This window comes from Thermothelomyces heterothallicus, assembly GCF_042370625.1.
Source record: "Thermothelomyces heterothallicus CBS 202.75 unplaced genomic scaffold P884_scaffold_18, whole genome shotgun sequence".
NCBI classification, from domain to species: domain Eukaryota; kingdom Fungi; phylum Ascomycota; class Sordariomycetes; order Sordariales; family Chaetomiaceae; genus Thermothelomyces; species Thermothelomyces heterothallicus.
The window spans coordinates 712,015-726,801 of NW_027192579.1; the positions used below are offsets into that span (position 1 = coordinate 712,015).

Below are 14,787 nucleotides of genomic sequence, written 5' to 3' on the forward strand. Positions count from 1 at the left end.
ATACAGATTATTTCGATAAATAGGTATATGCTCGGTACTGGGAATCAAGGTCGCTACGATTGATATATCGCTCGTAACTAATTAGCCACTTAATTATCAATTACGGTATACATCTGATGAGACCGGAGCTCTGAGGATTGCTGCAGTACGTGCTGAGGGGCACCTTTACGTGGTATGTATATAGCAATACAGTACATATAAGGAACGACATTGAGATCGAAGTCAAGGAGCCTTCGTCGTTCTGGTGACGAGCGCCATCAAGTGTTTCACCATCGAAAGCAGTGAAGGGGGGTTGGGACCCACGTGGGCGGGTTCAGCGGTGCGCCTACTTGGCTGACAGGAGTTTCTTGGCGTTCAATCACCGATTTGGTCACCAAAACTTGGAAACGCTCCCCATCGGCGGCACGAAAAAGGCGACGAACTACCGAGGACTCTACTGTATGTATGTATGTACACACATACACCATAGGGTCTGGCTCAGATTATTAATACCAAAAACATTTTCGCTAAACTCTAGTGCCCAATGCCCGAGGATTTCACGAGATGACTCGGCCCCCGGACCTAATCCACGAATTCCTTCGACAGCTCGAGTCTAAACAGTCGCCTCACTCCGAATCCAACCGTGACCTGCCGCGTTACGATGTTCAGAACCCAACTGACCGGGGGCTGCTCGTGACGAGCAGTCGTCCCCAACGCTTCTTCCTGGGCACCGGCGCTTCGATATTTACCAATCACCTGATACCCGCCATCACCTCTGCCCAGCACGAGGTCATTCTGGTCACCTGCTTTTGGGCGCCCTCCAGAACGTTGACGGCTCTGTGCGACGCCCTAAGCAAACTCGCCGCACACCGTCGCCGTCTGATCCAGGAGGCACGAGCGACGGGATCGACTCCCATCCCGCCGTTGCCCGTCCGCATCTGTCTGTCATCGCGCTCCCTGCTCCAGAAGCTCCTTCACCCGCAATCTCGCAGCGGCTATACCTACCCGCCTGCCTCGTGGCACAAGAAGCTTGGCTTGCCTGAACCCGCGCTGCTCGAAGCCGCAGGGATCCGCCTCGAGGCCAAGAGTCTGTTTTTCCTGCCCTTCAGCGTGATGCATCCCAAGTTTGTCATCATTGACAGGCAGAGAGCATTCGTGCCCAGTTGCAACGTCAGCTGGGAGTCCTGGCTCGAGGGCTGTGTAGAGATCACGGGAGACGCTGTTCGCGCCCTGTTCGCCTTCTACTCGCGCACTTGGGAGTATCCGGCCGATACTCAGCCAGCTCGCGATGCGTGGTCCGACAGAGTCCCCGGCGACTCGGAGGCAGCTGGCACTTCTTGGGACGGGGCCGAAGCCGGCCTTGTCATGGTACGTAGCACCGCTCGTCTCTGCGTAGACCTCGAGTCTCACGACACGGTTGCGACGCTCGTCCTTCCCTCACCGCACCATCGTAACCCGCGCTTCCGTCCGTTCCCCTGGCAGAGGTCCCCTCCGCCACCCGCAACCCCTCTCAATATTGCGTCCTTGCAGCTCTTCGAGCGAGCGCAACGATCAATCTATATTCAGACACCTAACCTCACCTGCGAGAGCGTCATTATCGCCCTCTTGGACGCCCTAGCAAGGGGCGTAGAAGTTAAGATTGTGACGAACCGCAACATGATGCTGCTTGAGCAACTTGTCATGGCAGGGACCACCACATCTTGGTGTATCAAGTCATTGATTCGCCGCTTCTGTCGGCCCAAGGCCGCACTCGGCGGCAAGCAAAAGGCTCAGAGCGGTGTCGGCGACGCCTCCCGCGACCTCGAAGCTGGACTACCAAACTCGGGCACTCGAGTTGGTCGCCTCCTGATATGGTACTTTCATGCCAAGAATCCCAGTTCTCCCGGGGTCTTGGAGGGGCAACCCGCGGTCGCTACTCAGCCACAGGGAGAGGAACCGGTCCACTCGCACCTGAAGTTGGCCCTCGTTGACGCAGAATATGCGTTGCTGGGCTCGGGTAATCTTGACCGCGCGAGTTGGTTCACCAGCCAGGAGTTGGGTATCTTGTTTCAAAGCCGCGAGTTGTGTTCCAACATCAAAGCTGCTGTGGACGGCGTTCTAGAAGGGAGACTCGATTTGATATTCGACTCGGACCACGGCACGGGGAGTAATTAATTAGGGAGATATTCTCGCGATGTCCTGAGCGCACGGTTTCCTCCAGTCATGGCTCTCACCTTACGCGTTTGGCGTGAAGCCCGCCGATTCCGTGAAGCGCCAAGGCTTCGATCTAAGCTTGGACTAAGATGTTACTGATTCTGGAGTCCGCGGTGTTGGCTGTTACGTGTAATTATATGTAGGTATATAATGTATTGTAGGTATGCACAGAGGTACATAGGCGACTATTAATAAGGTACCTTTCATAAAGTACTATAAGAAGTGACGAAAAGTAAATGTCACATCGATGTCTTTTTCAGATCTTCGGCTGAGCAAACGGCCTCTCTCTCGCCTCTCGGGCATGTCGGCACATTGCGTTTCTCACCTTTCTCCCGAATCTACCTAAGGTGATTAGAGTCACGCCTACCCGGCAATCTAATTCTTGTGTACTATGTATATATGTACTATATAAGAAGACCGCGTACTTTCTCGTCACTTGGTCGATTCCCGGTCCCTCGCTGTGCCGCTCCGTGGTATTTACCTAATGACAGGCGTGCTCTCTTGGCCGCTAATGTCACCCGGGAGAACTAACGGTTTTATGCATATCAGCTCCACTTAGTTATATGGTAAGTTGCCAAACTGGCTGCAGGATTTCTGGCCACTGCCAACACTGGGGCCGAGAAATCACAAATTCCTTAAGAAACCACAAATACATCAGCAATCCCACCACTTGTTCTCATACGGTACGGCCCAAAGAGTGAGCAATGCGGCAGAGAAACCTGTTACTCTGTTTCGACGCCTTTGGGACCCTCTTCCACCCGAAGGGTCCCGTCATGGAGCAATACGTCGCGGTCGCGCAACAATGCGGCCTTGGTGGTTTCAGCGCCCAAGACGTCGAGGCGTCGTTCAAAGCTGCCTTCTCTCGCCAGTCAAAGTTGCATCCCAATTACGGCAGGGCCAGCGGCATGGGCGCATTGAAGTGGTGGACTAATGTGAGGATAGATAAGCCCGTCATCATTTCGGGCTCAGGCATCATCCGCTAACAGCTTGCCAGGTCATCACCCAAACGTTCCAGCCGCTCATTGGGAAAGGGACGGAGCTGCCCAATGACCTTGCTCCCAAGCTCTGGCACAGGTTCAGCTCCGGGGAGGGATACAGCCTCTCGCCCGGCGTGGCATCCCTCCTTCGGTCACTCAGGCAGCGGCAGCAAGAACGGAGTCCCAAGTCCTCTCGGCTCATCGTCGGCGTCATCACCAACTCTGACGACAGAGTCCCGAGCATCCTTTCCTCCCTGGGTCTCCACGTCAGTCCCTTGCGCTTCGGAGCCCCGCTGAACTCGGCCACTGGAGAGCCGTCTGAACACTATGACGTCGACTTACACTGCATGTCCTACGACGTCGGAGTTACGAAACCGGACAGGCGCATCTTTGACGCCGCCGAGCAGATGGCCGTCCAGCTTGTCATGGCACAGGAAGCTGCCGAGCATGGCCGGGACGTCGAGCGGGCGCAGCCTGCATTACCCTGGCTGAAACTCTACGTTGGTGATGAGTATGAGAAAGACGTTGTCGGAGCACGCGGTGCGGGGTGGAATCCGATCTTTGTTGGCGCCAAAGAAGAAGTGTCCGGTCAGGACAGTGTACTCGACTTGGATCAGCTGCGGAACAAGAGCCTCGACGAGGTGTTTCACCGAGATGGTCCCCCATTGACAGTACACGCAGACAGCACCCAGGAGGTTCTTGAGTGGCTAATAGAGTACTAAGGGTGGAAGCCGCAAAGCCTAACAGACCGCACTTTTCAGTCCTTTGGCACAGCTGCCAGCGCTCTCAGCCAGCCGAGCTTAGGATGGAACACACCATCTTCATAAGTGCCGATAGCCTCTCCTTCAGTAAAATAGGTAAACAACTAAACAGACGGCAGCGCTCTGAAGCAAGACCGAGGACTCGGCGGGACCATCAGGGAGCTAAAACTAGACTCTTTCCACCGCTTTACCAGCATCGGGCATATACTGTACAACAACACTATGATTGCACGAGCGCACGCGCGCACACACACACACACACACACAGAGAGAGAGAGAGAGAGACATCTATGCGATCCGCCATTAAATTCATTCAGTAGAAATTGAAGTTTCTCTCGCTGTAAAAGAGAGGCTATGGAGGATCAACTCTGTCCAAAAGAAAAGACACAGCAAACGTACCTAACGTTTGAAGAAACCGAGGTATATCGAGTTGAGAGTATTAGCGCAACACAAGCATGACCAAATTTGACAAGAAAGGAATATGGAGGGAGTGTGTCGAGGCTGCCAAAAGCGGCGACGCCTTGAAAGCAAAGGAAATGAAAAAAGGTCGCTGGGTGCGTCTGAAGATGGGGTATCCCGAAGTTGCCAATAAACGGCGGAATAAAGAACTGTGACCGTGATTGATCTCTGCGCAACAAACAACCCGCCAAATCCTTCGTATATCTTAGTCTTTCTTTCCATCCTCTAACCACGCGCTGCTATCCCGGAACTCCAACCTCCCAAACGCCAATAAATCCATGACGCTTAACCAGACATCTGAACATCTTGGTCGATGGTAGGAACCGGCGCGGCCGGTAAGGACTGGTCAGTACCGAGCGACGGAATGGGTTGCCCCTTCTTTCCGTACAGTGTGTCACACCACTCCTCCGCACTCACGAGGGTTCTGTTTAGAACCTCGCCGACCTGGGTCATCATCTGCAGTGCCTCCTTCGCAAAGAGCAGGGCCAAATGGGCGCTATCCCGCGTCCACGCGTCCGGGCTGGTGTTCTCTCGATTCCGCCGCCCCTCGGTTTCCCGCACGTAATGAATCTGATAGCGCCCAGGCAGACTCATGAGCTGGCTGTGCACCAGGTTCCTTGCGTTCTCCGGAAGAGCGCCGCCGGCGTACCTGGAGACTGTCTGCACGGTACGCTGGATGACGCGGAAGAGATCTTCGCGAAGCTCAGACATGCGCTGGATCAGCTTGCTGTGTTGCTCGGCCGTGTGCGGAGCGGGAGGGTCGCCGTCTGTCATGCTGTGGTCATTCCCATCCGTTTGCGATGCGAGGTCGTATTCTTCAATGACGCTCTTGAGCTTGACGAGAATATCGCTGAGGTAGCTGTTCGTGTCCCTAACCACCTTAAGACAGTACTTCAGGCTCTTGATGCTCTCCTTCTTCATGGCAATACCGAGTCCGGAAGTGGTTACGACGAACCGCTGGCCCCATTGCTGTCCCGTGACGGCAGCGCCCGGGCCAGGTGGCGGCGGGTTCTCGACAACTTCGGAATATGCTGGCGATCTTTGGTCGTCATAGGCGGGCAGCGTGTCGACGGTACTGATAGACATGCGCCGGTCCACACTATCGGTGTGTATGTCATGCGGCGACGTGTGTGGCGTCTCCTCGCCTTTGGAATTCCGGTCCGACCTGCGGCGTTTGCCGTTGCCCCGCTCGTCGGCCTCGATGTCTGTTGACGATCGCTGTTTTCTGCCTCGCATCGAAAATAGCCACCTCATACCCCCTTCAACCCCCGTCTTGCGGCCCACGGTTTCGACTGCTGGCCTGACGAGGTTCTCGACGTATTCGGCACCAGTTTTGAGATGCGGCGAATAGTTCTTACCGGTGTTATAAGCAGAAGCGGCGTTTTCGATAGTGGAGCCCAAAAGCGGATATGTTGTCGTTATCAGTGACAGGAGGGGCTCTGCTCTTCTGCCGGTGTGGTTCCGCGGCGAACGACTCGCTGTCTTGTAGTCTCTAGATGATGCGCGGGTGTTGGGAGTCGACTCTCGGTTGCGGGGGGAGGAGGCGCATTCTACATGAGAAACGGAACGTTAGCGGCCATGGCCTGGAAAACCAGATGTTCTCGAGGGCCTTGCGGACGCACCTGTCTTCATCTGCCCCAGTGCCTCGGCGGCAATCCTCACGTCCGGATCATCCAAGCTCACGCTCCGGCTGGGCCCAGGCTCCGACGTCATGCTCGGCGGCGACTCGGTCGGCTCAAGGTAGCTAGGTTTGTAGTATGTCGTAAACGGGTTGAGGCTGGGCCAGGGATTTGTCGGCCCGGTGAAGGGGGCAGGACGCGACGGCTCGGGAGGTTTGGGGAGAGGAGCATGGCTTTGGGGGCCGGTCACAGATGACAATGGCGGCAAAGTCTGAGTGGAAGGCAGGGAAGTCGAGTCTCGCGACGATTGTATGGGCGCCAGTTCGGTTGTCGAGTCGCTTGGGAATGAGACCGAGAGGGGTGGGAGCTGTAGGGAGGGTGTCGAATTTACTGCAGGGCGATGGTCCGGTGAGATCGGGTTCCGGTCCGATCCCAAAGCATCCGCAGCTGCACTGTCCGCGTCGGTGGATTGCTGCATTGAAGGGGCGGGCGGCGCTGCATCTGCTCCGGGCTGCGCTGGTGAAATCTGCGGCGGGCGCTCGTCGGTTGGCATGTGATTGTGCTCCATGTCGGCTGTACCAACAAACTGAAATCCGAAAACGACAGCGCCGGCGGTCAGGAACGAGTTGGCATTGGTGTTGCAAGTAAGGCCAACAACGCGTCCATGCGATGCTACTGTTCCAGTTGTTGCATCCGCTCGACTCTCTTCCTCACTCGGCCACCCAGTCAATTTCGTGGTGCGAGCAGCCCGGGAATCTTCCCCCTCGTGTCGTCCAAACTTTCGGTTAGGTACTGTCAAGCACGAACAGAGCAGTCGCCCCGCTTGCTTTCACTGACGGCTGCTCGCCTGCGCGGCGTGGAAGGTCGGTTCGACGGTCGCTCGGTGATTCAGGCAGGCCCCGGGTTTACCGACGACAGAGGGTAGTGGTGGTGTTGATGATGAGACCGATGATCGGTACTGAAGTCTGCGCTGCAGGGCAGCCTCGACGCCAGGGTTCTGCGATCGCGGATTTGTGCTCAGGAAAGGTTGCGACGGAGAGTTCTCGGTCGGATATTGAGGATTGTTGCGAGGGGAGCTCAGATGCCAAACGAAAGGAACAACGGAACTTTGGGTTCTCCAGTAGCAAGGGCAGCGCCAGCTGAGATGGGTGGAAAACCCGTCCAAAAAGCCCCGCTGCCCTGGTCGCCAGCCCGTGGTTGGGTGGCTTCCAGTTGTTAGTTATGTAACTACCCGCGCATTCTGGAACCACTAGCTCGGAATGTCACTGTGAGGTCAGGCGCAGTCGGTCCAGGGCCTCAACCCCGCCTTTGTCTGTCAACGGCGGCCGAGGCATCGCAGCCAACTCCTCACAGCGCTTTGACTGAGTGTCGCCTGTGCAGGATTCATTCAGATGTTAAGTCATTATGCAGAGGACCTACGGGCAGCTGAGGCTTCCAAACTAGAATCTACCCGATCTGCACGCTGAATGAAGAACGCAAGACCTCTGCCTCTACCCACAATCACGCTCTGCATAATCCAGTCAACAAGGGTGGCTCTTGCACGCAGCATCAAATACGGGATACAGATGTGCTGTCAGTCCTTGGTATCGTCCCGCCACAGCTCCAATTTGACGCGGGCGGCGGGGCCCAATTGCAGTATCACATGGATGGGCGTTGTTCTTTGTCCTGGGCCCCTAAAGAGTCGAAGACCGATTTATGCCCTACTACGGATTCCTCATCGAGGACTCGCAGCACGCATGTCTATCTCCCTGTTAGGCAAATCGGTCAGCGGCCAGCACTGCAAAACAATTCAATGGTCCCAATCAATAGTCACGGGTGCCATTAAACAGAACGGCGGTCGTCCCCTGCCGAACAAAATGCTGGCATGGCAGTCGACACCAAGCACGTGTCAGAGCGGAGCAACAGAGTCCAAGCCCGATGCCTCCACCACACGGCTTCGGAAGCGCTTGACCCATTCATGGCCCACCTTCACATGCGACGAGCGGGTTACGGCCCCGTTCAATTACTCAACATGGCCGCGGCCTGCAGGAGAGAAGAATGGGGCGTCCCCGGTCCACTCTCAGAGTCCCTGTGTGTCGGCACATGACAGTTTGCCGGCTATCAAGAGCATATTCAGATCATACGATGGTAGATGATAACGTAGTGCACGCAGATTGAAGTTGAGAAGGACCCTCTAGCCGGCATCTAACAAGCTCGGTTGTTCCCGAGTTCCCCCTCACCGGCCGCTGGCTTCTTGGTAAAAGAAAAGGAGGCTTTCTTTGCTGGTTCCCAGGCTCGTTCAAGTTGACCGAGAGAGGACGTACTTGCACGAATCGAAGCAGCCCACGATCCGCAACAGCATGAAAAAAAGATGTACGGATCTGTGTGCACATGCGACTGAAACGGTCACCATTTTCATGCTAAAATGTTCGGCGCCTCTGACGCTGCCCAAGCAACAAATTAAGCACCTTGAGGGGAGCAGTGCTCGGGCAGCTCTTATGGCGTCGCAAGGACTTCCTCTCCGCACCTCGGAATCGCAGACATCATCAACAACGACACGGGTCGGAGACTCGACAGAATGCCGAGTACCTGTTGTGCGTACGATGGACTGCACTGTCTATTGAGAGCGTTGGGGAGAGAGAACAGAAGGAAAAGACGAGCAGGAGTGCTCTTGCCCGACAAAAATTTTATTTTTGCTCCACTACGGAGCCAAGTTTTGCCTGCCCCCGATGAGTCCGAGTGTCAGGGTTAGGGTTAATTTCACCAGATAGGCCAACACTAACCTTGTAATGGAACTTGGCTCCATTCAACCCATTCAGAGCCCTGCCATGACCCCATGTGGGGTCCTTGCCAGTCGCCGTTGGGGTCTGTGCACTCATGCCCGCATCAACTGTTCGCATACATCGCATCTGAGAGAGCGATACTTCGACGGGCAAGTTGCGATTCGCGTTTCGGAACTGCAGCGCCAAACTTCGAACCACGTTTCCGCTGCATGAGGTGACAGGCGCGACCGACCGGCGTTTTGGCCTGCACCGTTTTACCGAACCGCCTATCTACTGGGCGAAGGCCCTCCCCGTCACCGTAACGAATTCTCGAACCCGGGCGGTCACCTCGCCCAGCTCCCCCCCCCTCCCCCCACCCACCCACCATGGCGTCGGCCATCTTCTTCCTCGACCTTAAGGGCAAGACGCTTCTTGCCCGCAACTACAGGGGAGACATCCCCATGTCAGCGGTCGAGAAGTTCCCCATACTCCTCAGTGAAGCCGAAGAAGAGTCCTCAGCCGTACCTCCTTGCTTCTCCCACGAAGGCATCAATGTAACGACTCCATGATCGACTTGGCTTGGCCATACTGGACAAAAGGTTGGGCTGACTCTGACTTCCGCAGTACCTGTACATCCGCCACAACAACCTGTACCTCCTTGCTCTCACAAAACGAAACACCAATGCCGCCGAAATCCTCCTCTTCCTCCACAAGATCGTCGAGGTCTTTACCGAGTACTTCAAGGTGCTCGAGGAGGAATCCATCCGAGACAACTTTGTCATCATTTACGAGCTCCTCGACGAAATGATGGACTTTGGCTACCCACAAACGACCGAGTCCAAGATCCTGCAGGAATACATCACTCAAGAGTCGCACAAGCTTGAGATCCAAGCCCGGCCGCCCATTGCCGTGACCAACGCCGTCTCGTGGCGCTCTGAAGGCATACGGTACCGCAAGAATGAAGTCTTTCTCGACGTTATTGAGTCGCTCAATCTGCTCGTGTCGGCCAACGGCAACGTGCTGCGGTCGGAAATCCTGGGTGCCATCAAGATGAAGTGCTACCTGTCAGGCATGCCCGAGCTGCGCTTGGGCCTCAACGACAAGGTCATGTTTGAGACGACGGGCCGGACGACGCGCGGCAAGGCCATCGAGATGGAAGACGTCAAGTTCCACCAGTGCGTTCGCCTGTCGCGCTTTGAGAACGATCGCACCATCAGCTTCATCCCGCCCGATGGCGAATTCGAGCTCATGTCGTATCGCCTCAACACCCAAGTTAAACCGCTCATCTGGGTTGAGTGCGTGGTCGAATCGCACAGCGGGTCCCGCATTGAATACATGCTCAAGGCGCGAGCCCAGTTCAAGCGCCGCAGCACCGCCAACAACGTCGAGATCATCGTCCCTGTTCCCGACGACGCGGATTCTCCGCGTTTCCGCACAAATGTCGGGTCGGTGCACTACGCTCCCGAGAAAAGCGCGATCGTGTGGAAGATCAAGCAGTTTGGAGGTGGCAAGGAGTTCCTCATGCGTGCGGAGCTGGGTCTTCCCAGCGTCCGGGGTGATGACGAGCATGGTGGCGGCATGACGGGCGGGTTTGGAGGAAGCATGGGTGGCATTGGTGGGCCCGGCAAGGGAGCTAAGAGGCCGATTCAGGTCAAGTTTGAGATCCCATACTTTACGACCAGCGGGATCCAGGTACGGTATCTGAAGATCACGGAGCCAAAGGTATGTTCAGTTTCACAACGCGGTCGTTTTCGCTCCCGGCTGACGCGGTGCATATCACAGCTTCAATACCCTTCACTACCATGGGTGCGATACATCACGCAGTCCGGAGACATTGCCGTCCGACTGCCCGATGCAGTATGAGACGAAGGCTGACGAGCTCTGTCCGATCTGCGGGGTGCTCGAGGCGTCTGGCGAGATAATCATAGGAGGCAGGCCCTGGCCATACGTTCTAGTTCAGCTTTAAGTTTGGTGGGCAGAAGCAGGCGGTGAGACGACTTCCAATGTTTGGAGATCAAGTCTACCGCGGCGTATGATGTAATGGTCAAAATTGAGGTGTTGTCCAATTACCTAAACAAGACAATCAGTTCTAAATATTAGACTCTGGATGTCGCGTAGAGTTTTCAAGTAATATGGCTCACAACATTGTGTATACCACTTAGCAATGGACGAGATCGGTGTTTAAACAGGGCCTCCATGGCTAGTCTACGGCTAGTGAAAGTGCTGATGTTGATATTTTCGAAGAGAACGAGGAAAAAAAATAAAAAAAAAAAAAAAAACCTAGCATCATTCTCCGACGTAGCACGCAATGATACCAACCCCAACCCCCCCCCCCCTCCCCAAGTCTGATAGACATAAGATAGTCTATAGCTGCTGCTGTATCACGCTCTAACTTCTCAGGTTTACTACCTGTGAAACTGCAAAAGCGACGCCGCAATTGCTGCTTCCAGCAATTGCACCTAAGTAGGTATTCTGACACTAATTATCGTATTAGTATCTAAGAGCTACAGGGCGCTAATAATAAGACATGAATCCGCCGAGAGGGTGTGTTACGGCGTTTTTAGCTATTGACGAGGATCGAGTAAAAGACAGAACAGGTAATAAAAATATAATTAGCATGCTACTTGTAACACCTATTGAAAGAGCCCGGTTATTATTGATAGAGTTGTGAGTATAGGTTATACCGCCAAGGGAGGACTTTTCCTCTCCACGTAAGGTTTAATATATAAACACCTAGAGCTCTTATAATTAATCATTCTATGGCATTTTCGATTTCCACTTCCTAATTAGCCAACATCACATATTCTTCACCCTTCTTTACTACTTTGCCGTTAAGATGTTGAAATCTTAACTGAGCAGTCCACGTCTAACAGAAGCTGACGTTTGACCTCGCGATTATAGCTGGCATTCTAGGTACTCACAAGTCTCATTCCTGTGTCCGAGCCCATTATCAATTCCGAATTTTTAAAAGATAATAGTTCTTAGCTGACATATAGGAAGATGCCTAACATATGATGCACGTTTAAGTATCTAGATGAAAAGAGGAGCGATAGAATACCCCGTGTAATGTCGCGTCGATCGTTTTGCCCGGCTCCCTTAAGGTTAATTAATACATTTAATTTGCCCACTATGTGGGAATTTCATCTCGACTCTAATGCGTGCCAATCACTTGGCAGGAACGAACTGCCGAAAGCAAACTCCTCTCAGAATAATTATTGTACTGCTAAATATCATGAATGGTTACCTCGCAAATTACCCGATGCCAGCATGAGCTCCAGTCCCTCAACTATATATATTAACTCCCTGTCTTGCAATCCTTAGCAACCAGCTGAATCTAACACTTCGCAGCAGACGAACGCACCTTGTTGATCTTCTCCCACCCAACGTGTCTTTAAGATATCATGCACAGCTTGCCAATTATCACCATCGGGGCCCTAGGCCCCCTAGTGACTTCTGCGGCCGATTGTACCCGCGAGTTCCTCCAGGATAGCGCGGACAGCCTGGTGGCCGCACAGACTGCGGGAGATCCCAGCCTGCTTCAGCCTGTCTCGGACGCACTCGACTATAACGAGAATTATGCTACGGCAACTTTTGAGTCTGGAATCTTGTCCAAGCCTCTCGAGATAGACTTTAGCCGGCACTACCTCGACACGACGCAGTGCGCCACCTTCACGGAGCTGATCTCGGCCACAGGCAGCAAGCCGTACGTGATCGGCGTGCAGATGTTTTTCACAGACAATTCCGTTTCGAAGATCGACACCCTCATTACCACAACTGGCGACTGGCTGTTCAACGCCACGGGCACGCTTTACTGGGCTAGCCAGGAAGACTGGGGCACCATCCCGGAGGAGGAGCGTGACTCTCGTGAGGTCATCCAGGCTGCTGCCGACGCCTACTGCGATATCTTCAGCGACAAGAGCGTCCAAGTGCCGTGGGGATATCCCTGTGCCAGACTTGAAGGCGGCGCGTACACAGGCAATGGCGGTCCCGACGACAGGTGTGACGTCGGCATCCCCAGCGGCGTGAGCCTGACTAACCGACGATATGTCATTGACGAGACAATTGGCGCCGTCTCTGTCTTCCTGAGCTTCAACGGCATACCGGATTCTCATGCTTTTAGAGTAGAAAAGGGCAAGCTGCGGTTTGTGCATACCATGACAGTCATGACCGCGAGTAGGAACGGCAGGAGCACGACCAGGAGGAGGTTGAGGGGAGTCATGGCTCCGTCGGCGCATTGAGGAGCGTAGCGGCTCGGAAAGGGGGAGAACCGCTACAATGGCACAGGGATTCGGACTCGGCATTACGGGCCACAAGCTGCAACTTACAAATAGGCAACGGCAATGTTTCTAGCTGTATGAAAACAAACAAATGAAACAAGTGAGCATTTAACACTTTTTACACACTCGGCTTGACATACGGATTGGCCTTATATCAAAAATTTAACGCATTAGTACGGGCCCTACTTTTCTGAGACATAGAAAACGCCGGGTCTCCGTTATGGTTTAATTATCCTTTATATATTTTCCTTTTCCTCTCCTCGAGCCAGGAGATGGCGTATGTACTTACAAAGTACCTTTTTCTAGACTGCAAGCAAGAGCTCTAGCGTGCTGACAGTACCGCTAGCGACGCATGGGTGGTTCCTCTCAACGATATTAAGCTGTAGATCTTCGAAAGAGCGGTTGACAGTCATGTCAAACTAGCCCACTATCACTAGTAAGTAAAAGAAAGGAGCTAGGTAGAGGCCGAAAAGAGTTGTAGAACCTTCAAAGTCGACTTCACCCTTAACAAACTCAAGCCACGTAGCGCCAGCGTTATAGAGCTTCGTATCCGCCCACGTGTCTAGGTTTAATACAAAACTCTTCTCAGTCCGCTGGCTTTGTGGTGGCGTATGTACACGGATGTTAGCTGTTTTGTCTTCGTCGAGTATAGTTAGGCCAAGCGCGATCTGCGGTGGCAAAGGATAGGGCGGGTCGAATTCGATCATCTTAGAATTCAGCGCCCGGGGTATTGGGTAGAATTTACGCATATCAGGGTCCACGCTAAGGCGGCAAGTATTTCGTGTACGGAAGGGGTACATCTTGCGAATAAAGCTGATATCGGTATCCGACAAGGCAAGATTCTCCTTGATACCGTGCCCATCCAGGGTCCACTCGGGTGGGATCATATAGTACATAATCGAGTAGGGATCGAAGACCGAATGTGCTATAGCGGTGACCTCCCTATTGAGGATCTAGGTACGCGTTATGTACTCACTCCAACCACACAGTCGCTTTGCATCAGCGATAAATAACCTTCTCCTCATTCCACTAAATGTTGGCCCCGGGGCTTTGGTGGTCGTGGAAGCACCCAAGGGCATGGCCAAACTCGTATAGGTCTGCACAGCATATTTCCTCGTCCCGGCTGTCGTCGGTGAGGGAACCAAGGTTCATGGTGGGTTTATTCGGGTCTAGAACCAATTTAGTTGCCACCGTCCCAACGAAGGAACAGTTGGAACTGTCTCTGTTATTCTAACTGAGAGCCACACGCATGTAGGCATCGCCGCGACTGACGAAGACGAAGTCGATGTTCACGTGTCTCTCCCACTCTTGGGCATACACGCGGACCTTTTCCTGGAGGCGGGAGGAGCCGTTGAGAAAGAGAACCCGAAGTTTCTGTCCTACTTCCCAGAAGAACGTAGGATCGAGAATGAGGGACAAAGGGTCCCTATCTTTCCTAACCCAGTTGCCTTGGTTGATATCTAGACTTGGAGGGTTGTTAATAAAGTCGGCATTATAGTAGTGTAGAATTTTATTAGCTGTTGTTAATAGATATGGAAAAGGGGAAGTAACAAAGCAAGTTCTAAGGCATTTAGATACAAGTATAATTAAGTATCGAGTTTCGCCCTATGTTTTCTCTCTTATTAGTCGATTAAGGTAGGCCTTTTCCGTGTCTTTAGGAAACCCAATCCCTACCACTTGTAGGCGTGGTAACTTAGAGGAAAGAGAACTGATAGAAGTTTGGTGATGAGAGCGGTTATATGGTGTTAGTCAAGATCCTAGGATGCTCCTAGCGAAGATGC

The 14,787-nt window shown here is 53.5% G+C and overlaps 5 protein-coding genes across 5 annotated transcripts; 4 read left to right on the forward strand and 1 right to left on the reverse strand.

Annotated features, from left to right (window-relative positions):
• The first annotated feature begins 405 nt into the window (after positions 1–405).
• On the forward strand, positions 406–2,356 carry P884DRAFT_261878 (uncharacterized protein). Its single transcript, XM_069441609.1, has 2 exons — positions 406–433; positions 493–2,356. The coding sequence occupies exon 2, from the start codon at positions 544–546 to the stop codon at positions 2,131–2,133; it is 1,590 nt and encodes a 529-aa protein (XP_069296099.1). The 5' UTR covers positions 406–433; positions 493–543; the 3' UTR covers positions 2,134–2,356.
• Positions 2,357–2,820: 464 nt separating this feature from the next.
• On the forward strand, positions 2,821–4,168 carry P884DRAFT_227427 (uncharacterized protein). The gene is made up of 2 exons (XM_069439683.1): positions 2,821–3,104; positions 3,167–4,168. Exons 1-2 carry the CDS (start codon positions 2,877–2,879, stop codon positions 3,869–3,871), a joined length of 933 nt encoding a protein of 310 aa, XP_069296100.1. The 5' UTR covers positions 2,821–2,876; the 3' UTR covers positions 3,872–4,168.
• A 486-nt stretch (positions 4,169–4,654) lies between these two features.
• Positions 4,655–6,556, reverse strand: P884DRAFT_204679 (transcription factor Opi1-domain-containing protein; the record flags this gene model as incomplete). The annotated part of the gene is made up of 2 exons (XM_069438594.1): positions 4,655–5,919; positions 5,992–6,556. 2 exons carry the CDS (start codon positions 6,554–6,556, stop codon positions 4,655–4,657), a joined length of 1,830 nt encoding a protein of 609 aa, XP_069296101.1.
• Positions 6,557–9,115: 2,559 nt separating this feature from the next.
• Positions 9,116–10,592, forward strand: P884DRAFT_271227 (putative clathrin assembly protein AP47; the record flags this gene model as incomplete). The annotated part of the gene is made up of 3 exons (XM_069442419.1): positions 9,116–9,283; positions 9,354–10,451; positions 10,512–10,592. 3 exons carry the CDS (start codon positions 9,116–9,118, stop codon positions 10,590–10,592), a joined length of 1,347 nt encoding a protein of 448 aa, XP_069296102.1.
• Positions 10,593–12,130: 1,538 nt separating this feature from the next.
• Positions 12,131–12,967, forward strand: P884DRAFT_271228 (uncharacterized protein; the record flags this gene model as incomplete). The annotated part of the gene is made up of 1 exon (XM_069442420.1): positions 12,131–12,967. The coding sequence occupies one exon, from the start codon at positions 12,131–12,133 to the stop codon at positions 12,965–12,967; it is 837 nt and encodes a 278-aa protein (XP_069296103.1).
• Positions 12,968–14,787: the final 1,820 nt, after the last annotated feature.